Source organism: Salvelinus namaycush, unplaced genomic scaffold, assembly GCF_016432855.1.
Source record: "Salvelinus namaycush isolate Seneca unplaced genomic scaffold, SaNama_1.0 Scaffold276, whole genome shotgun sequence".
NCBI classification, from domain to species: Eukaryota; Metazoa; Chordata; class Actinopteri; order Salmoniformes; family Salmonidae; genus Salvelinus; species Salvelinus namaycush.
The window spans coordinates 96651-120889 of NW_024059630.1; the positions used below are offsets into that span (position 1 = coordinate 96651).

General features: G+C 43.8%; 1 protein-coding gene across 4 annotated transcripts; it reads right to left on the bottom strand.

The window, feature by feature from the left end:
* Nucleotides 1–1659: 1659 nt before the first annotated feature.
* LOC120039498 (aryl hydrocarbon receptor nuclear translocator) lies at nucleotides 1660–23888 on the bottom strand. 4 transcript variants are annotated; one of them, XM_038984906.1, is made up of 19 exons: nucleotides 23567–23888; nucleotides 22540–22633; nucleotides 22291–22344; nucleotides 22126–22170; nucleotides 21245–21458; nucleotides 20841–21054; nucleotides 18840–18942; nucleotides 18692–18757; nucleotides 16992–17077; nucleotides 14392–14468; nucleotides 14170–14304; nucleotides 9840–10066; nucleotides 7094–7216; nucleotides 5683–5764; nucleotides 5247–5443; nucleotides 4975–5149; nucleotides 4305–4479; nucleotides 4047–4183; nucleotides 1660–3880 (listed from the first exon to the last, which is right to left on the bottom strand). In XM_038984906.1, the coding sequence occupies exons 1-19, from the start codon at nucleotides 23601–23603 to the stop codon at nucleotides 3797–3799; spliced, it is 2325 nt and encodes a 774-aa protein (XP_038840834.1). In that variant the 5' UTR covers nucleotides 23604–23888; the 3' UTR covers nucleotides 1660–3796. The 4 variants fall into 4 exon arrangements, with proteins under 4 accessions (XP_038840834.1, XP_038840835.1, XP_038840836.1 ...); XM_038984907.1 differs by having other exon boundaries at nucleotides 4305–4476; nucleotides 23567–23887; XM_038984908.1 differs by lacking the exon at nucleotides 7094–7216 and having other exon boundaries at nucleotides 23567–23886.
* Nucleotides 23889–24239: the final 351 nt, after the last annotated feature.

Consider the following 24239-nt stretch of genomic DNA (forward strand, 5'->3'; position numbering starts at 1 on the left):
GCCGGAGCCGCCACCGCGGACAGATGCCCACCCAGACCCTCCTCTTGAGTTTTAGGGGTGCGTTCGGAGTCCGCACCTCAGGAGGGGGGTACTGTAACGTCCTGACCAGAGTTCTTATGTGTTGTGCTTGTTTTAGTGTTGGTCAGGACGTGAGCTGGTTGGGCATTCTATGTTGTGTGTATAGTTTGTCTGTTTCTGTGTTCAGCCTAATATGGTTCTCAATCAGAGGCAGCTGTCAATCGTTGTCCCTGATTGAGAATCATATATAGGTGGCTTGTTTTGTGTTGGGGATTTGTGGGTGGTTGTTTTCTGTGTCAGTGTTTGTGCCACACGGGACTGTGACGGTTAGTTATTTTGTTGTTTTGTATCTTGTCTAGTTTTCGTGTATATTAAATCATGGAAACTTACCACGCTGCACATTGGTCCTCCGATCCTTCTCGCCTCTCCTCGTCCGATGAGGAGGACGAGCTAGACTGCCGTTACACTGTCTCTGTTCCTCTCTTACGTAGTGAAACCATCTGTGTTTCTATAGATGGACACAGGATGAATGGATTTATGGACTATATCTCTGTTCCTCTCTTACGTAGTGAAACCATCTGTGTTTCTATAGATGGACACAGGATGAATGGATTTATGGACTATATCTCTGTTCCTCTCTTATGTAGGTGGAGACCATGTGAACATACTGAACATCCTAAAGACTGTTGAGGACAAAGTAATGGGTTTTATGCATATGACTCAGACCTCATTTCAAATGTGAATTTGAGTATGTGTTATTTAAATATTTTTTTCCTGTGTATTTTGGTATTTCCAAATACACAACCTAAAACAAATACTTTTATTTGAACGTTTATTTGTAAAAACTAAGTAGTTGACCAAATTGTATTTGAAAGTGTTTTGAAATACTATTTAAATACCTGGGAGTGTATTTGAGTCAGTGTATTTGAGTACTTCAAACACAATCCAATATTAAACTACTTGTTTTTTCAAATAAAAGGTTATCTGAATACTTGTTTTGAAATGTATTGAAAAGTAATTGAAATACCTGAAATAGTGTTATAACCCAGGTCTGATGACTAGGCCTACACATTTTATGCATACGAGTGAAATAGTGTTATAACCCAGGTCTGATGACTAGGCCTACACATTTTATACATACGAGTGAAATAGTGTTATAACCCAGGTCTGATGACTAGGCCTACACATTTTATACATAGGAGTGAAATAGTGTTATAACCCAGGTCTGATGACTAGGCCTACACATTTTATACATAGGAGTGAAATAGTGTTATAACCCAGGTCTGATGACTAGGCCTACACATTTTATACATAGGAGTGAAATAGTGTTATAACCCAGGTCTGATGACTAGGCCTACACATTTTATACATAGGAGTGAAATAGTGTTATAACCCAGGTCTGATGACTAGGCCTACACATTTTATACATACGAGTGAAATAGTGTTATAACCCAGGTCTGATGACTAGGCCTACACATTTTATACATACGAGTGAAATAGTGTTATAACCCAGGTCTGATGACTAGGCCTACACATTTTATACATAGGAGTGACGTTGTACAATCATCACATTTCTCAAAAGGAACAGTTCAAATGTTACAGTCCCCCGACCCCTAAAATAAACAAATATCCACCCACAAGTTCTTGACAATATAACAATTTAATAGAAAAACCAAACATTTCACTTTCTCTTGTTTAACATTTCATATACATATATATTCCTATATTTGTGTATCTGTGTGCGCTATATAAACTGCAGCTCACATCATTGTAAAAATCTGGACAGGGAACAACCAAAGTGGTTTAAAACAATAACAAGACAACAGTCATCAAACTGCCATTTCCATCGTGTGACTATTGACACATGATGGGTTTACATACAATTCACATGTTTCGGCATGTCTGTGAATTACGCTCACAGACATGTATACATTACCGGACTTAAAATGAAAGGCCTACACAATACAATTTTTGTATTTCAGAACCTTAAAATTCACAGCCCTCTGTTGCCCAATCAGAATTCTTAATTCCCTGTATAAGAGTGTTATAGTGACTTACTAAACATCACAATCGATTTCAGAAAACAAATGTTGTGTTTGATTTAGATCATATTTATGAATGTCAAACTATCTCGATAAGGATGAACTTTGATTGAATCAACTGCAAAATAAATAAATAAGTGTATTAATTGCCAAACTCACAATCAACATCTACTGCTTATTGATTATTGGGTCATGTGTTTGGAACATGATTAGGATGACTTGAATTTCAGGCCAAACATCATGGCATGATTCTGTGTCATGTTGAATGAGGAATCTTGTCAGTTCTAAACAAGACCTTTCTGTCCTGAACAAGACGCCCTGATCAATATACATCAAAAACAACCTATCACGAAGTAGCAATGGAGAGGGCTACAAAACAGGGAGAGCCAATCAAAAGGCCAGAAAATAAAAACATCAGTTGGGGAAAATTTCAATCAATCAAATCATTACTATTTCCTGTGTATTTCCATATTCAAGAACAATAATCAAGATAAAAACATGTAGGACAACAATAAAGAATGGCTTTAAAAAATAACATAATTCCTGCTCGTAAATTATTGCTTTCCAATGTATTTTTTCCTTTTCCTTTTCCTAGTGTAAGTAGAAGAGAAAAAAAACACACTTGGGAGGGTGATTGAGGAAGAGCGTGAGAGGAGGAAGAGTGTGTTGGGTAACCCTGGGCAACAGAGGAAGGAATACAAACGAGTGAGAAAGGGACCCTGGGATTGCTGTGCATTCAGGTTGAGATCAATAAAGTTATACAAACACCTCCAGTAGACATATAACTGTATATAAACACTTGACTTATATACTGGGTATATGTAGGAATAGATCAGGTTCTAGTTTCATATCCCCCTCTTCCCTTTACTAGTCATAGACATCTCTCTCCCCCTCTATTCCACCTGAAACCACCATAACCACATTCATAGGTGACATCGTCAATGTACACTGTGTACAAATATAAAAGTGTTTGTACAGTGTTCGTATAAATCTGCCCAAAGTTTAAAAAGCCTGCGTGAGGACAGTGTCCTTTTGAACATGCTACGGGTCGCTAAGCTAAAACAGCGAGGGGAGCAGATAGAGGATATTCACAGGCTTCAGATCAGAATATTCCCATATATATATTGCCACATATTCCCCCAAAGCTGTAGATCACCTGGATTGCCTGAGACTTCAAGTGAATGATTAGACTGATCTATCCATATGATGTACAGACCAGTGGAGCAGCACAGATCTAAACACACAGCTGACTCTGTTAGTGAAAGGCCATGTTTGTGTGTTACTGGTGAAGCAGTGCCTGCCTCAGGGCCTTGTGCATGCTCAGGTGGGATTGTGTGTTACTGGTGAAGCAGTGCCTGCCTCAGGGCCTTGTGCATGCTCAGGTGCGATTGTGTGTTGCATCTCTACAACTAATCCACTGGCTGTGGAGCTTGGGCAGTGCTGGCTACAGATGTGTCATTTTACATTTGCCCAACTATCATTGAACCCTGAATCTCTTCTCTCTCTCCCCCCCTTTCACGTGTTTATTGAACCTGCATTTGCATACCTATACTTGATTTCACTCTTTCTTTTCCCTGATTAACTCGCTCTCTCCATCCTGGCAGTGCAATCATCTGACCGATAATTAGACATGCTCTCTTTGGATCACGAAAGGCAAAGAAAGAGAGCAAAAGTGCACCAAATGAGAGAGGAGACATTTGAGAGACAGAGAGGTAAGTGGAAGAGTGTATGTGGGGTCACTCATTGAAAGAGGGGTAGATGGGAATCTCAAAGTCATCGTTGTTGAAGTTGGCCGGCTGGTCCAGCATGGCGAGAACATCCTAGAGAGAGAGAGAGCGAGAGAGCGAGAGAGAGAGAGAGATTTAACTTCAAAGCAACATGACAACACATAACAAAAGGTACAGTCAGAAGGAGAAAGACAAAAGAGAGATGGAGACATGGGGAAGAGAAAGGCAGATTGATATAGGTAGAGGGAGAGAGACTTACAGGGAAGATGTCAGGCTGGTTGTTCTGTGCGTGGGGGTGCTGCTCTACGCTGTTCTGAGCTTGCTGCTGGCCCTGCCACTGGCGCCACACTGCCTCCGCTGCCCTGGAGGGGAACTGCTGCCCCGACCCCAAGCCATCTATAAGAGATAGGACAATGTGCGAGTCAGTATCTAACTACACCAGCATACACAAACACATAAAAACACTGTACTGTAGTTGTTGACACACACACACGCACACTCTCTCAGGGTCACGTACCATATCCGTTGGTATTGAGGCTGGCGCGGGGGTTGATATTTGGGTAGTTAGCCCCCGTGGTGGGGGTCGGAGCGGCAGTGGTGGGCATCACCCCAAATGAGGAGGAAGAGCACCCCACAAAACTCCCCATGGCAAACTGGGGAGACAGGGCCTTCCCTGCCTGGGGCGCCACCTGCTGGGCGGGTGGTGAAAACCACCATGATAATATTCACACTTTATGAACGTACTAGGTTTCTGTTATGCATTTACTGTTGAAACTGTCTGGGTGTGATACTCAAAACAGAGATTACACAGGGGATAAAAGATGAGGTCCTTTACAACGCTAAGATACAGAGATGCAAGAACCTCAGAGCACTCATCCCCATCATGCCAGCTACAGATGTAGGATTTAAATTTGATAACCCTGTTCAAGTAAAACTGTCCTGCAATGCAGCCAATTTTAAACTTATATTGTATTTGAGGTTTAAAAAAAGCTTCTGACATTTGTAATTTCCACCAAAAAATTATAATCCACAAAATAATTAATATTTCCTGTTGCTGCATGATTATTTTCCTGCTGTAGAAAAGTCTTAAATTAAGATTCTACATCTGTAGCACTTTGGGCAACAACAGAGGATCTAAACTTCAGGCTGTTTGGACAGCTTCTACCTGCAGCTGCCAGCTGTCTCACCTGGTTGTTGAAGAGGGGTCTAGCCCCCGCCGCTGGCCCCGGCCAGCCCACCGCTGCCCCTCCCTGTAGGGGGCTGCTGTTGGAGGGGGGTGCCCCGTTCTGACGGGACATCTGAGCCAGCATCTGGCCTGCGGAGTGGGATGGCTGCACCATCTGAGGGGCCATCCCTACTGACCTGGAATTAGTTCATAACAGGAAATTAGAATCGCTTATTCAGTATACATTGCCCTTAGATCAGTTTAAAACAGTACAACAGAGGCTAGTGGTCATACCTGCTGTATGTGTCGTTGGAGCGGTTGGCAGTGGTGTAGTTGTTGTTGTCCTGAGGGTAGATGGGTACTCCGGGGGCAGAGGTGGAGGGCAGGAACTTGGCCTGGTCTGGGTTGGGGTACATGGAGGGGTGCATCTCTGCCTTGTCCATGGTCTTACTGTGGTCAGTTCCAGCTGCGGTCACGGCCTGGACAGGCATCTGACATGGACAACGGTCAACCAGCGGTCAATACTCACTAAAGGCTTGGAGGTAGGTACAACAATACAACTTCATTGTCCATGTTACAGCGAACAATAGAACGGTCTCGCCCCCAAGACATCACACATACAGTTGAGATAAGCACAGGATCAAGCAGCAGTGCAGCGCCGCTGGATGGAGGGCATGTTGTGGGGTTAAGGCCCCAGTTAGGTGTGTGTTTTAGTCAGTGCTAGTCTTACCTGTGGAAGTGTAACCTGTCCTGCCTCGTACAGACCATCTCTCCCTCCTCCCCCCAACTCTGCTTGCTGCTGCTGCAACTGCCTGGAAAGGGGGGGAAAGGGAGAGAGACAAAAGAGAGACAAAAGAGAGGGAGAAAAGAGAGGGAGTGGTAGAGAGTGGTAAAGGGAGAAAAGAGAGGGAGTGGTAGAGAGTGGTAAAGGGAGAAAAGAGAGGGAGTGGTAGAGAGTGGTAAAGGGAGAAAAGAGAGGGAGTTGTAGAGAGTGGTAAAGGGAGAAAAGAGGGAGTGGTAGAGAGTGGTAAAGGGAGAAAAGAGGGAGTGGTAGAGAGTGGTAAAGGGAGAAAAGAGGGAGTGGTAGAGAGTGGTAAAGGGAGAAAAGAGAGGGAGTGGTAGAGAGTGGTAAAGGGAGAAAAGAGAGGGGGTGGTAGAGAGTGGTAAAGGGAGAAAAGAGAGGGAGTGGTAGAGAGTGGTAGAGGTAGAAAAGAGAGGGAGTGGTAGAGAGTGGTAAAGGGAGAAAAGAGGGAGTGGTAGAGGTAGAAAAGAGAGGGAGTGGTAGAGAGTGGTAAAGGGAGAAAAGAGGGAGTGGTAGAGAGTGGTAAAGGGAGAAAAGAGAGGGAGTGGTAGAGAGTGGTAAAGGGAGAAAAGAGAGGGAGTGGTAGAGAGTGGTAAAGGGAGAAAAGAGGGAGTCGTAGAGAGTGGTAAAGGGAGAAAAGAGAGGGAGTGGTAGAGAGTGGTAAAGGGAGAAAAGAGAGGGAGTGGTAGAGAGTGGTAAAGGGAGAAAAGAGAGGGAGTGGTAGAGAGTGGTAAAGGGAGAAAAGAGGGAGTGGTAGAGAGTGGTAAAGGGAGAAAAGAGGGAGTGGTAGAGAGTGGTAAAGGGAGAAAAGAGAGGGAGTGGTAGAGAGTGGTAAAGGGAGAAAAGAGGGAGTGGTAGAGAGTGGTAAAGGGAGAAAAGAGGGAGTGGTAGAGAGTGGTAAAGGGAGAAAAGAGGGAGTGGTAGAGAGAAAAAAAGAGTGTTAGCAGTGACAACAGAAAATATAATTTTCGTCAAGGCCCTCCACCGCTGTTCGGGAAACCAAAACACCTGCCGACCAACAGCACTTGCCCCACCACCAGTCACTATGGTAACCAAGAAGAAAAGAGGAGAGGGGAGGGGGATCGTTACCAACACCTTGGTCACGATGAATATCTTACTACTGTTGAGGAGGGAGAGGGACGGGGAAATCACCCAAAAACAGAAATGCCCGGTCAAGTCAAGTAACCAGTCAAGACCACAGCCCTTACCAAGGGGTGAACTCTGGACCAGAGAGAACAGGAACATAAAGGGAACAAGAGAGAAATAGAGTTGTAGTCTCCAGTGAAGCAGCAGCAGCCCCAGCTGACCCATGCCAGAGGGGGGGTTGAGGGGGTCTCACCTGGCAGCCACCTGCCCTGGGCTGTGGGACACAGGGGGGAAGTTAGGACTGCTCTCCCCCAGCGAGGGGGGCAAAGACACCCCCGAGGACGAGGGGGGGGTGAGGGTGTCCTGAGTTGAGGTTCTACTGGCCCACAACAAAAACAAGGGGTGAGGAGGAAAGGAAGGGAGAGAAAGATATGGAGGGGAGGTGAACATACTGACAAACACACAGCCTGGAAGAGATGACATCACATTTCCTAAGGTGGCTCAACAGATTGGTCAGACAGAGTGGAGATGTTCAGATGTTGAGGTGGAAGAGAGTTGTGGTGTCTATGTGTTGTAGGCGTCTCACACTCAGGTGACTTGCGTTGGTGCAGATAATACGTGTGTGTGTGTGTGTGTGTGTGTGTGTGTATACAGCAGGTACTTGACGTTGGTACAGATGGTGTGTGTGTGTGTGTGTATACAGCAGGTACTTGACGTTGGTACAGATGGTGTGTGTCTGTGTGTGTATACAGCACGTACTTGGCGTTGGTACAGATGGTGTGTGTCTGTGTGTGTATACAGCAGGTACTTGGCGTTGGTACAGATGATGTGTGTCTGTGTGTGTATACAGCACGTACTTGACGTTGGTACAGATGGTGTGTGTCTGTGTGTGTATACAGCAGGTACTTGGCGTTGGTACAGATGGTGTGTGTCTGTGTGTGTATACAGCAGGTACTTGGCGTTGGTACAGATGGTGTGTGTCTGTGTGTGTATACAGCACGTACTTGACGTTGGCGTTGGTACAGATGGTGTGTGTCTGTGTGTGTATACAGCAGGTACTTGGCGTTGGTACAGATGGTGTGTGTCTGTGTGTGTATACAGCACGTACTTGACGTTGGCGTTGGTACAGATGGTGTGTGTCTGCGTGTGTATACAGCAGGTACTTGGCGTTGGTACAGATGATGTGTGTCTGTGTGTGTATACAGCAGGTACTTGAAGTTGGCGTTGGCACAGATGGTGTGTGTCTGTGTGTGTATACAGCAGGTACTTGGCGTTGGTACAGATGGTGTGTGTCTGTGTGTGTATACAGCACGTACTTGACGTTGGCGTTGGTACAGATGGTGTGTGTCTGTGTGTGTATACAGCAGGTACTTGACGTTGGTACAGATGGTGTGTGTCTGTGTGTGTATACAGCAGGTACTTGACGTTGGTACAGATGGTGTGTGTCTGTGTGTGTATACAGCACGTACTTGACGTTGGTACAGATGGTGTGTGTCTGTGTGTGTATACAGCAGGTACTTGACGTTGGTACAGATGGTGTGTGTCTGTGTGTGTATACAGCACGTACTTGACGTTGGTACAGATGGTGTGTGTCTGTGTGTGTATACAGCAGGTACTTGGCGTTGGTACAGATGATGTGTGTCTGTGTGTGTATACAGCAGGTACTTGAAGTTGGCGTTGGTACAGATGGTGTGTGTCTGTGTGTGTATACAGCAGGTACTTGGCGTTGGTACAGATGGTGTGTGTCTGTGTGTGTATACAGCACGTACTTGACGTTGGCGTTGGTACAGATGGTGTGTGTCTGTGTGTGTATACAGCAGGTACTTGATGTTGGTACAGATGGTGTGTGTCTGTGTGTGTATACAGCAGGTACTTGACGTTGGTACAGATGGTGTGTGTCTGTGTGTGTATACAGCAGGTACTTGATGTTGGTACAGATGGTGTGTGTCTGTGTGTGTATACAGCAGGTACTTGACGTTGGTACAGATGGTGTGTGTCTGTGTGTGTATACAGCAGGTACTTGGCGTTGGTACAGATGATGTGTGTCTGTGTGTGTATACAGCACGTACTTGACGTTGGTACAGATGGTGTGTGTCTGTGTGTGTATACAGCAGGTACTTGGCGTTGGTACAGATGATGTGTGTCTGTGTGTGTATACAGCACGTACTTGACGTTGGTACAGATGGTGTGTGTCTGTGTGTGTATACAGCACGTACTTGACGTTGGCGTTGGTACAGATGATGTGTGTCTGTGTGTGTATACAGCAGGTACTTGACGTTGGTACAGATGGTGTGTGTCTGTGTGTGTATACAGCAGGTACTTGGCGTTGGTACAGATGGTGTGTGTCTGTGTGTGTATACAGCACGTACTTGACGTTGGTACAGATGGTGTGTGTCTGTGTGTGTATACAGCACGTACTTGACGTTGGCGTTGGTACAGATGGTGTGTGTCTGTGTGTGTATACAGCACGTACTTGACGTTGGCGTTGGTACAGATGGTGTGTGTCTGTGTGTGTATACAGCACGTACTTGACGTTGGCGTTGGTACAGATGGTGTGTGTCTGTGTGTGTATACAGCACGTACTTGACGTTGGCGTTGGTACAGATGGTGTGTGTCTGTGTGTGTATACAGCAGGTACTTGACGTTGGTACAGATGGTGTGTGTCTGTGTGTGTATACAGCAGGTACTTGACGTTGGTACAGATGGTGTGTGTCTGTGTGTGTATACAGCACGTACTTGACGTTGGCGTTGGTACAGATGGTGTGTGTCTGTGTGTGTATACAGCAGGTACTTGGCGTTGGTACAGATGGTGTGTGTCTGTGTGTGTATACAGCAGGTACTTGACGTTGGTACAGATGGTGTGTGTCTGTGTGTGTATACAGCACGTACTTGACGTTGGCATTGGTACAGATGGTGTGTGTCTGTGTGTGTATACAGCACGTACTTGACGTTGGCGTTGGTACAGATGGTGTGTGTCTGTGTGTGTATACAGCACGTACTTGACGTTGGCGTTGGTACAGATGATGTACTCTATCTCCTCAGAGAAGGGGTTCTGGAAGGTGAAGGAGCTGGTCCTGATCCAGAGCCAGTCTCTGGTCTTGGACAGGAAGCGGAACATGACGGACAGCACCTGACCCTTCAGCTTGACCACCTGCTGGAAGCTGTCTCTCAGCAGACCCTGGTCCTCAGGGTGGGCCAGCTCCAAGACGTTCTTACCCAGCAGTTCCTGGCAAACACACACACACACAGGCGCCAACACACACAACACAGAAAAAGTTAGATCAAGCTTACAGCTGTCACACAGTTTAAACACATTCTGTATCCTGTCACACAGTTTAAACACATTCTGTATCCTGACACACAGTTTAAACACATTCTGTATCCTGACACACAGTTTAAACACATTCTGTATCCTGACACACAGTTTAAACACATTCTGTATCCTGACACACAGTTTAAACACATTCTGTATCCTGACACAGTTTAAACACATTCTGTATCCTGACACACAGTTTAAACACATTCTGTATCCTGATACACAGTTTAAACACATACTGTATCCTGATACACAGTTTAAACACATTCTGTATTCTGATACACAGTTTAAACACATTCTGTATCCTGACACACAGTTTAAACACATTCTGTATCCTGACACAGTTTAAACACATTCTGTATCCTGATACACAGTTTAAACACATTCTGTATCCTGATACAGTTTAAACACATACTGTATCCTGACACACAGTTTAAACACATTCTGTATCCTGACACACAGTTTAAACACATTCTGTATCCTGACACACAGTTTAAACACATTCTGTATCCTGACACAGTTTAAACACATTCTGTATCCTGACACACAGTTTAAACACATTCTGTATCCTGACACACAGTTTAAACACATTCTGTATCCTGATACACAGTTTAAACACATTCTGTATCCTGACACACAGTTTAAACACATTCTGTATCCTGACACACAGTTTAAACACATTCTGTATCCTGACACACAGTTTAAACACATTCTGTATCCTGACACAGTTTAAACACATTCTGTATCCTGACACACAGTTTAAACACATTCTGTATCCTGACACACAGTTTAAACACATTCTGTATCCTGACACACAGTTTAAACACATTCTGTATCCTGACACAGTTTAAACACATTCTGTATCCTGACACACAGTTTAAACACATTCTGTATCCTGACACAGTTTAAACACATTCTGTATCCTGACACACAGTTTAAACACATTCTGTATCCTGATACAGTTTAAACACATACTGTATCCTGATACACAGTTTAAACACATTCTGTATTCTGACACACAGTTTAAACACATACTGTATCCTGACACACAGTTTAAACACATTCTGTATCCTGACACAGTTTAAACACATTCTGTATCCTGATACACAGTTTAAACACATTCTGTATCCTGATACAGTTTAAACACATTCTGTATCCTGACACACAGTTTAAACACATTCTGTATCCTGACACACAGTTTAAACACATTCTGTATCCTGATACACAGTTTAAACACATTCTGTATCCTGATACAGTTTAAACACATTCTGTATCCTGACACACAGTTTAAACACATTCTGTATCCTGATACAGTTTAAACACATACTGTATCCTGACACACAGTTTAAACACATTCTGTATCCTGATACAGTTTAAACACATTCTGTATCCTGACACACAGTTTAAACACATTCTGTATCCTGACACACAGTTTAAACACATTCTGTATCCTGACACACAGTTTAAACACATTCTGTATCCTGATACACAGTTTAAACACATTCTGTATCCTGACACAGTTTAAACACATTCTGTATCCTGATACACAGTTTAAACACATTCTGTATCCTGATACAGTTTAAACACATTCTGTATCCTGATACAGTTTAAACACATTCTGTATCCTGATACAGTTTAAACACATACTGTATCCTGACACACAGTTTAAACACATTCTGTATCCTGATACAGTTTAAACACATTCTGTATCCTGACACACAGTTTAAACACATTCTGTATCCTGACACACAGTTTAAACACATTCTGTATCCTGACACACAGTTTAAACACATTCTGTATCCTGATACAGTTTAAACACATTCTGTATCCTGATACACAGTTTAAAACACATTCTGTATCCTGACACACAGTTTAAACACATTCTGTATCCTGATACAGTTTAAACACATTCTGTATCCTGATACACAGTTTAAACACATTCTGTATCCTGACACACAGTTTAAACACATTCTGTATCCTGACACACAGTTTAAACACATTCTGTATCCTGATACAGTTTAAACACATTCTGTATCCTGACACAGTTTAAACACATTCTGTATCCTGATACACAGTTTAAACACATTCTGTATCCTGACACAGTTTAAACACATACTGTATCCTGACACACAGTTTAAACACATACTGTATCCTGACACACAGTTTAAACACATACTGTATCCTGACACACAGTTTAAACACATTCTGTATCCTGATACAGTTTAAACACATTCTGTATCCTGATACACAGTTTAAACACATTCTGTATCCTGATACACAGTTTAAACACATTCTGTATCCTGATACAGTTTAAACACATACTGTATCCTGATACAGTTTAAACACATACTGTATCCTGATACAGTTTAAACACATTCTGTATCCTGATACACAGTTTAAACACATACTGTATCCTGATACACAGTTTAAACACATACTGTATCCTGATACACAGTTTAAACACATACTGTATCCTGATACAGTGTAAACACATTCTGTATCCTGATACAGTTTAAACACATTCTGTATCCTGATACAGTTTAAACACATTCTGTATCCTGATACACAGTTTAAACACATTCTGTATCCTGATACACAGTTTAAACACATACTGTATCCTGATACACAGTTTAAACACATTCTGTATCCTGACACACAGTTTAAACACATACTGTATCCTGATACAGTTTAAACACATACTGTATCCTGACACACAGTTTAAACACATACTGTATCCTGACACACAGTTTAAACACATTCTGTATCCTGACACACAGTTTAAACACATACTGTATCCTGACACACAGTTTAAACACATACTGTATCCTGACACACAGTTTAAACACATTCTGTATCCTGACACACAGTTTAAACACATTCTGTATCCTGACACACAGTTTAAACACATTCTGTATCCTGACACACAGTTTAAACACATTCTGTATCCTGATACAGTTTAAACACATACTGTATCCTGACACACAGTTTAAACACATACTGTATCCTGATACACAGTTTAAACACATTCTGTATCCTGATACACAGTTTAAACACATTCTGTATCCTGATACAGTTTAAACACATACTGTATCCTGACACACAGTTTAAACACATACTGTATCCTGACACACAGTTTAAACACATTCTGTATCCTGACACACAGTTTAAACACATACTGTATCCTGATACAGTTTAAACACATTCTGTATCCTGATACACAGTTTAAACACATTCTGTATCCTGACACACAGTTTAAACACATTCTGTATTCTGACACACAGTTTAAACACATACTGTATCCTGACACACAGTTTAAACACATTCTGTATCCTGATACACAGTTTAAACACATACTGTATCCTGATACACAGTTTAAACACATTCTGTATTCTGACACACAGTTTAAACACATACTGTATCCTGACACACAGTTTAAACACATTCTGTATCATGATACACAGTTTAAACACATTCTGTATCCTGATACACAGTTTAAACACATTCTGTATCCTGATACAGTTTAAACACATTCTGTATCCTGATACACAGTTTAAACACATTCTGTATCCTGATACACAGTTTAAACACATTCTGTATCCTGATACAGTTTAAACACATTCTGTATCCTGACACAGTTTAAACACATTCTGTATCCTGAAACACAGTTTAAACACATTCTGTATCCTGATACAGTTTAAACACATTCTGTATCCTGATACACAGTTTAAACACATTCTGTATCCTGATACAGTTTAAACACATTCTGTATCCTGACACACAGTTTAAACACATTCTGTATCCTGATACAGTTTAAACACATACTGTATCCTGACACACAGTTTAAACACATTCTGTATCCTGATACAGTTTAAACACATTCTGTATCCTGACACACAGTTTAAACACATTCTGTATCCTGATACAGTTTAAACACATTCTGTATTCTGATACACTATGAAATGCGATGCTGGGTGTTTGTCCTACTCTAGCCCCAGGCTGTGAGTGAGGCCTACCTGAGGCTGGTAGCCCACTGTGGCCATGCAGCGGTGGTCTACGAAGGTAAAGAGGCCCTGGCAGTTGTGACGAGAGATGAACTCCACCGGAACGCTGATGCTGTTTATGTCTGTGTCGCTCGGGCAAGAGGTCACCTAGACAACAAGGGGAGAACAAGCGTCTGCAAGATGGTGGTTCCATGAGCCCATCCAAACATTGGACATTAAGTTGTCCCATCTTACCTGAAGTCTACCGATGGCGACTAGACAGTAGCGACTCCCCTGAATATTGTCTGCTTCCTCATCTGTTAGATTCACCCCTGAAATGCGCGCACGCAAACACACACACACATAGGACTCAGTATGCAGCAGTAGTGTATACATTGGATATATGCCGGGAAAGTGGAGTCGCAATTCAACGGCTCAGACACCAGACGTATGTGGCAGGGTCTACAGGAAATCACGGACTACAAAAAGAAAACCAGCCACGTCACGGACACCGACATCTTGCTTCCAGACAAACTAAACACCTTCTTTGCCCGCTTTGAGGATAATACAGTGCCACTGTCGCGGCCCGCTAACAAGGACTGTGCCACCCCCTCTCCTTCTCCGTGGCCGACGTGAGTAAAACATTTAAATGTGTTAACTCTTGGAAGGCTGCTGGCCCAGATAGCATCCCTAGCCGCGTCCTCAGAGCACGCGCAGACCAGCTGGCTGACCTGTTGACCTGTTCACCGGACGTGCTACCTGTCCCAGACCTGCTGTTTTCAACTCTCTAGAGACAGCAGGAGCGGTAGAGATACTCTCAATGATCGGCTATGAAAAGCCAACTGACATTTACTCCTGAGGTGCTGACTTGTTGCACCCTCGACAACTACTGTGATTATTATTATTTGACCATGCTGGTCATTTATGAACATTTTAACTTCTTGGCCATGTTCTGTTATAATCCCCACCCGGCACAGCCAGAAGAGGACTGTCCACCCCTCATAGCCTGGTTCCTCTCTAGGTTTCTTCCTAGGTTTTGGCCTTTCTTGGGAGTTTTTCCTAGCCACCGTGCTTCTACATCTGCATTGCTTGCTGTTTGGGGTTTTAGGCTGGGTTTCTGTACAGCACTTTGATATATCAGCTGATGTAAGAAGGGCTATATAAATACATTTGATTTGATTTGTGTGTTTACAGACATATTCAATTGCTCCCTATCCCAGTCTGCTGTCCTCGCTTCAAGATAGCCACCATTGTTCCTGTACCCAAGAAGGCAAAGATAACTGAACTAAATGACTACCGTCCCGTAGCACTCACTTCTGTCATCATGAAGTGCTTTGAGAGACTAGTCAAGGATCATATCACCTCCACCTTACCAGCCACCCTAGACCCACTTCAGTTTGCATACCGCCCCAACAGGTCCACAGACGATGCAATCGCTATCAAACTGCACACTGCCCCAAGAGGAATACATATGTAAGAATGCTGTTCATTGACTACAGCTCAGCATTCAACACCATAGTACCCTCCAAGCTCATAATTAAGCTTGAGGCCTTGGGTCTCAACCCGGCCCTGTGCAATTGGGTCCTGAACATTCTGACGGGCCGCCCCCAGGTGGTGAAGGTAGGAAACAACATCTCCACTTCGCTGACCCTCAACACTGGGGCCCCACAAAGGTGCGTGCTCAGCCCCCTCCTGTACTCTCTGTTCACCCACGACTGCGTGGCCATGCAGGCCTCCAACTCAATTATCAAGTTTGCAGACGACACAACAGTAGTGGGCTTGATTACCAACAACGACGAGACAGCCTACAGGGGGGAGGTAAGAGCACTTGGAGTGTGGTGTCAGGAAAATAACCTCTCACTCAACGTCAACAAAACAAAGGAGATGATCGTGGACTTCGGGAAACAGCAGAGGGAGCACTACCCTATCCACATCGAAGGGACAGCAGTGGAGAAGTTTTAAGTTCCTCGGCGTACACGTCACAGACAAACTGAAATGGTCCACCCACACATACAGTGTGGTGAAGAAGGCGCAACAGTGCCTCTTCAACCTCAGGAGGCTGAAGAAACTTGGCTTGTCACCCAAAACCCTGACAAACTTTTACAGATGCACAATCGACAGCATCCTGTTGGGCTGTATCACAGCCTTATACGGCAACTGCACCACCCTCAACCGCAAGGCTCTCCAGAGGGTGGTGCAGTCTGCAAAACGCATCACCGGGGGCAAACTATCTGCCCTCCATGACACCTACAGCACCCGATGTCACAGGAAGGCCAAAAAGATCATCAAGGACAACAACCACCTGAGCCACTGCCTGTTCACCCCACTATCATCCAGAAGGCGAGGTCAGTACAGGTGCATCAAAGCTGGGACCGAGAGACTAAAAAACAGCTTCTATCTCAAGGCCATCAGACTGCTAAACAGCAATCACTAACTCAGAGAGGTTGCTGCCTACATTGAGACCCAATCACTGGACAATTTAATAAATGGATCACTAGTCACTTTAAACAATGCCACTTTAAATAATGTCACTTCAATAATGTTTACATATCTTACATTACTCATCTCATATGTATATACTGTATTTTATACCATCTATTGCACCTTGCCTATGCCGTTCGGCCATCGCTCATCCATATAATTATATGTACATATTCTCATTTACCCCTTTAGATTGTGTGTATTAGGTAGTTGTTGGGGAATTGTTAGATTACTTGTTAGATATTGCTGCACTGTCGGAACTAGAAGCACAAGCATTTCGCTACACTCATAATAACATCTGCTAACCATGTGTATGTGACCAATAAAATTTGATTTGATATAAGAGCTAAGCCATAGGTTAGTTAGTTAGTTACCTGTGGGGGGCCAGGACTTGATGTATCCAGTGCAGTGGACCACCACATACTGAGGCTCCCCATCCTTGGGTGGACCCAGACCATTCCTACAGGGAAGAGCACTACCAGTCAAGGCATAGTTCACTATACATTGCATTCGGGAAAGTATTCAGACATCTTGACTTTTTCCACATTTTATTAAGTTAAAGCCTTTTTCCTCATCAATCTACACACAATATCCCACAATGACAAAGCAAAAACAGGTTTTCAGAAATGTTTGCAAATTTATAAAAAAAAACTGAAATATGACATTTACATAAGCAATCAGACCATTTACTCAGTTGTTGAAGCACCTTTGGCAGCAATTAGAGCCCAGAGTCTTCTTTACAAGCTTGGCACACCTGTATGAGGGGAGTTTCTCCCATTCTTCTCTGCAAATCGTCTCAAACCCTATCAGGTTGGATGGGGAGCGTCGCTGACCAGCTCTTTTCATGTTTCTCCAAAGATGTTCGATCGGGTTCAAGTCCGGGTTCTGGCTGGGCCACTCAAGGACATTCAGAAACTTGTCTCGAAGCCACTCCTGCGCGTTGTCTTGGCCGTGTGCTTAGGGTCGTCATCCTGTTGGAAAGTGAACCTTCGCCGCAGTCTGAGCTCTCTGGAGCAGGTTTTCATCAAGGATCTCTCTGTACTTTGCGCCGTTCATCTTTGCCTCGATCCTGACTAGTCTCGTAGCCGTTGAAAAACATGTGTTTTTGTATGCTGCCACCACCATGCTTCACCGTAGGGATGGCGGCAGGTTTCCTCCAGATGTGACGCTTGGCATTCAAACCAAAAAGTTCAATCTTGGTTTCATCAGACCAGACAATCTTGTTTCTCATGGTCTGAGAGTCATTTAAATGCCTTTTGGCAAATTCCAAGCAGGCTGTCATGAGCCTTATACTGAGGAGTGGCTTCTGTCTAGCCACTCTACCATAAAGGACTGATTGGTGGAGTTCTGCAGAGATGGTTGTCCTTCTGGAAGGTTCTCCCATCTCCAAAGATGAACTCTGGAGCTCTATCAGAGTGACCGTTGGGTTCTTCGTCACCTCCCTGACAAAGGTCCTTCTCCCCCGATTGCTCAGTTTGTCTGGGCAGCCAGCTCTAGGAAGTGTCTTGGTGGTTCCAAACTTCTTCCATTCAAGAATGATGGAGGCCACTGTGCTCTTGTGGAACTTCAATGCTGCAGAAATATGTTGGTACCTTTCCCCAGATCTGACACAATCCTGTCTCTGAGCTCTATAGACAATTTCTTCAACAACGTGGCTTGAATTTTGTTCTGACATGCACTGTCAACTGTGGGACCTTTTATAGACAGGTGTGTGCCTTTCCAAATCATGTCCAATCAACTGAATTTACCACAGGTGGACTCCAATCAAGTTGCAGAAACATCTCAAGGATGATCAATGGAAACAGGATGAACCTGAGCTCAATTTCGAGTCTCATAACAAAGGGTCTGAATACTTATGTAAATAAGGTATTTCTGTTTTTTATTTTAATTAATGTGCAAAAATGTATAAAAACCTGTTTTCGATTTGTCATTATGGTATTGTGTGTAGATTGATGAGGAAAAATGTGTATTTAATCCATTTTAAAACAAGGATGTGGCATAACAAAATGTGGAAAAAGTCAAGGGGTCTGAATACTGGCACTTTTTACAGTAAAATATATAAGAATTATCTCACCTGTTCCTGCTCCGCAGGAAATTCAATCTGTTCATAGACATGGGCTCCACTGGACACGAACCACATCTACAAACACACACATTTCAGAATACACACTCCCAACACAGGTGCATACAGCCATATACACATGCAAGCTCATCACACACACCTCATCCTACATATGAAGGATCGTCTGGCTCCCATACACATCCTGACGGAGGACTGCTGTCCCTCCTTCTTAACTGTTCCTGTCTTCAGGTCTAACATCCTCCCTGAGAAAGAGAGAAGGGTCGTTACTCACAGTCATTAGTGTTGTGTGTGTCTCTCCTCCTGTATTATATCTCTATGCAGTAGAGAGCTGCTCCTGTAGTTCATCTGTACCACCTGTATTATAACTCTCTGTAGTAGAGAGCTGCTCCTGTAGTTCATCTGTACCACCTGTATTATAACTCTCTGCAGTACAGAGCTGCTCCTGTAGTTCATCTGTACCACCTGTATTATAACTCTCTGCAGTACAGAGCTGCTCCTGTAGTTCATCTGTACCACCTGTATTATAACTCTCTGCAGTACAGAGCTGCTCCTGTAGTTCATCTGTACCACCTGCATTATAACTCTCTGCAGTACAGAGCTGCTCCTGTAGTTCATCTGTACCACCTGTATTATAACTCTCTGCAGTAGAGAGCTGCTCCTGTAGTTCATCTGTACCACCTGTATTATAACTCTCTGCAGTACAGAGCTGCTCCTGTAGTTCATCTGTACCACCTGTATTATAACTCTCTGCAGTACAGAGCTGCTCATGTTGTAAATCTGTACCACCTGTATTATAACTCTCTGCAGTAGAGAGCTGCTCCTGTAGTTCATCTGTACCACCTGTATTATAACTCTCTGCAGTACAGAGCTGCTCATGTTGTAAATCTGTACCACCTGTATTATAACTCTCTGCAGTAGAGAGCTGCTCCTGTAGTTCATCTGTACCACCTGTATTATAACTCTCTGCAGTAGAGCTGCTCCTGTAGTTCATCTGTACCACCTGTATTATAACTCTCTGTAGTAGAGAGCTGCTCCTGTAGTTCATCTGTACCACCTGTATTATAACTCTCTGCAGTAGAGAGCTGCTCCTGTAGTTCATCTGTACCACCTGTATTATAACTCTCTGCAGTACAGAGCTGCTCCTGTAGTTCATCTGTACCACCTGTATTATAACTCTCTGCAGTAGAGCTGCTCCTGTAGTTCATCTGTACCACCTGTATTATAACTCTCTGCAGTAGAGAGCTGCTCCTGTAGTTCATCTGTACCACCTGTATTATAACACTCTGCAGTAGAGAGCTGCTCCTGTAGTTCATCTGTACCACCTGTATTATAACTCTCTGCAGTAGAGAGCTGCTCCTGTAGTTCATCTGTACCACCTGTATTATAACTCTCTGCAGTAGAGAGCTGCTCCTGTAGTTCATCTGTACCACCTGTATTATAACTCTCTGCAGTAGAGAGCTGCTCCTGTAGTTCATCTGTACCACCTGTATTATAACTCTCTGCAGTAGAGAGCTGCTCCTGTAGTTCATCTGTACCACCTGTATTATAACACTCTGCAGTAGAGAGCTGCTCCTGTAGTTCATCTGTACCACCTGTATTATAACTCTCTGCAGTAGAGAGCTGCTCCTGTAGTTCATCTGTACCACCTGTATTATAACTCTCTGCAGTAGAGCTGCTCCTGTAGTTCATCTGTACCACCTGTATTATAACTCTCTGTAGTAGAGAGCTGCTCCTGTAGTTCATCTGTACCACCTGTATTATAACTCTCTGCAGTACAGAGCTGCTCATGTTGTAAATCTGTACCACCTGTATTATAACTCTCTGTAGTAGAGAGCTGCTCCTGTAGTTCATCTGTACCACCTGTATTATAACACTCTGCAGTAGAGAGCTGCTCCTGTAGTTCATCTGTACCACCTGTATTATAACTCTCTGTAGTAGAGAGCTGCTCCTGTAGTTCATCTGTACCACCTGTATTATAACTCTCTGCAGTACAGAGCTGCTCCTGTAGTTCATCTGTACCACCTGTATTATAACTCTCTGCAGTAGAGAGCTGCTCCTGTAGTTCATCTGTACCACCTGTATTATAACTCTCTGCAGTACAGAGCTGCTCCTGTAGTTCATCTGTACCACCTGTGTGTACCTGTATTGTTATTCTCTGCAGTAGAGAGCTGCTCTCGTAGTTTGTCTCCGTCGTCCGGGTGGAGCTGGTCGTAGAGTGAGGAGCCTAGCCAGTCGGACTGTGATTGGTTAAGAACAGGGGTCAGGGAGTCTGACACGTAGACGACCCGTCCACTCTCACACGACACCACAAACAGGAAGCCATCAGCAGCTTCCAGGATCAGGTGTTTCAGCTCCTACAAAGAGAGGGATGGGGGAGAGAGAGAGGAAAGGAGAGGTAGAGGAGAGAGAGAACGATGGAGGGAGAGATGACATGGAAGATACACTCAGTTATTATTGTGCAACAAACACATATGATAACATTTTTCCCTTTTCATCCCTCAGCCCCCTCTTCCCCCCTTTCCGTCCTCCCTCTCTTTCTCTAACCTGGTCGGTGAGGAAGGATGGTTTGTATGTCCCGTCTGCTGCAGTGTTGCCGCTCCCTCTCAGAGACTTCATGTGGGACACGGCCATGCGCAGGATGGTCAGCTTATCTGGTTTCCGTGCCAACGCGCTACAGGTGGGAACCATGTCCGACAGCTCTGTGATGTAAGCAGTCATCTTGTTCCTCCGCCGCCGCTCAATCTCACTGTGGTTCTCCCTGGAGCGAGGGAATGAGGGAGGAGAGGAAGAGAGGAGAGTAGGAAGGACAGAGATGGGGTAGAGATGGGAGAGCAGGGGGAGGAGCGACAGACATGGAGTAGGAGGAGGGACAGGGATGGGGTAGAGATGGGGAGAAATAGGAAGGGCAGAGAGGAAGAGGTAGAGGAGGGACGGGGGAGGAGAGAAAGAGGGAGGGATATAAATGGGAAGAGATGGGCAGGTAGGTGGACAACATGGAGTAGAGTTTAGTGTTGGCGTAACCAAATTATATTTTCAGAATAGCATGAGGTAGGTGGAACAAGCATGGATTGATAAATATAACAAGGAGTGAATGATCCATCAATACGATAGATAAATGTAGAGATCGAGATAGAGAGAACCTGGTCTTTCAAAGCGAGACGGAGTGATAGAGAGGAAGTGCTGAAAGAAAAAGACTTCAGAGATCCTGAGAGAGAGAAGCAGAGAGGGAAGGAGGGAGAGAAAGGGGTTGTGCTCAGGAGAAAGGGATTGATAAGAGTGAACAGGTGTCCCTGAGCTCAGGGGTTAGTAGTAGTGACAAGAATCACAGTGGTGTGATAGGGATTCTGGTGTCTCGGGATGTGTGCATGCAGAATATCTGTATTATACACACGCACAAACACGCACCAACAACCTCCTTATTCTACCTGGCAAATCGCTCTTTGTCTCCTCCTCCTCCGTCGTCATCACACCTGGTCAAAGACAGAGAAGAAGATCTGTCATCAAAACAACCAACACAATACAGTCAGATCAGATAGAGAGGGAGAGAGATGAGAGAGCAAGAAAGAGCGAGAGACAGGTGTCAGTCCTACCTGAAGAGCTTGCTTCCATCATCATCATCATCATCATCATCATCGAAGTCTGGCCTGTGAGGAAGTAGACAGAATCCATGTTTGTAAAGTTAACACCAAAGAATGGATCAACAACTTATCGGTGTGATTCTGATTCTGCACCTATGGACAACTTCTACCCTGTGCTGTCATAGCTATACCCTGTGCTGTCTGTTAAAGTTATGTGACATAGTGATTGACTGATTCATTGGCATTGTATACTATACTCACGCAGCTCGCCTCTTATTGGACCCTTTTGGCACAACAGCACTGGTGCTTGCCTGGGCCCCACTGGCTCCCAAACCCAGAGAATCATCTGGTATGTCTGCCACACACACAAACACACAAATTATGCAACGTAACGTTACACGATGCTACAAGTGTATCCACTTCAGTAACACAACTGTTTGTTTAATTGATTTAGCCATAAACATATCTAACGGGACATATGTTGTTCCAGACAGCCATGTAGTAACACACCTGGGTCAACTAACGTTAATCAACCAATCGTAAGAATTGATTAGACGAATAAAATGAAGGTGTGTGAATGCTGGATTGAACCATGCACCTCTCCACGCCAGAGCGTGTGACCACTGCAGTTGTGAGTATAGCGAGCTAGCTATTGCCTCTCTGGTGATGACACTGGCTATGCGTTAACTTACCTAGCCACAAAGCTAGCTAGCTAACAAATACTGTAGCTACAACTAACTCGCTAGCTATGCCAAGCTGAACAACCTAACTGTTAGCTGGCCAAAAAAGCTAATCCTTCGTTCAAAATAACATGTGTTTTGATGAAATATCGACACAAACTAGCTAGCTAGTTAACTAGCTAACTTATCTGAGCATAACCTACGCACGTCTGTCACCTAGCAAGCTAGCTAAAAATGATAACTAGCTAAGCTAACATGGCGAGTTGGCAACATTAACCTCAGGTCATGCCAGCTAAATGTAAGACATGCTATTTGCCAAGGTTGGTAGCTAACTTGCTAACTACGATTTTGCAAGAAAGACAGAAACGTCAATAGCTAGCTAAGTAGCTCGCTAGTTAAATTATTCAAGTCAAATACCCAGTTAGCTTGCTTTCGCTGGCCAGTTAGCTTAGCCCCAGCTGAGCTATCTAGCTCCATAATGCTGTCATCAGACGCAATTGGGAGAAAGTGACAGATTCGGTCAAAGGGCCATGGATCGCCAATTTTCCATCTGCATTATCACATGTAACATTTGAACTTATTCCCACAAGCTTAAAACTTTACTGTACCTGGGTTAGAAGAGTCCATGTCCGGGTTGAATAACATAAACAAACCAAGTTACAGTAAACTGCGGAAATTTCCTCAGTCCACAATCCTATTTCCTCTCAGATTTACCGATTTGAACTATATCAGCAAATAAAGAGGCGACGTCATGACTCGTGTTTCTTCATCATCAGCCAGTGGGGGAAATTACTAAATAAGAACGAAAGTATCTATTTTCCTGTCCCTTTTCCTGTTTTCCCCGTTTAAAAACCATCTAGATCCAAGATGGCGTTCACGGCTAACAGCAATAACTGTATAGGCGCCCAAGTCTGCTCTAGCTATGTAACACTTTTCTTCAATCACTAGCGGGATACAAGTGACATCCAATAAGAAGGCAACCCCAATGTTTGACCACTTACACAGAATCACAGGCCAGAACCATCTGTATAATATTTTGGTTGAGTCAAAGCAAGATCTTAACCTTTAAGATTATTTGAGTGATATGTTATACTCACATTATAATGTAATTTTGTATTATAATGTAATAAACCTACTACTCCTATTTCAGAAACGTATTGTATGTGTGTACACTAAAATAAGTGCACAATATACAATCCCTGTGTTTATAGAAGGTTATAGGCCTCAGTACCTAAACCAAGACATAGGACCTATAGATACTCTCCCCTTATCCATCAGTGA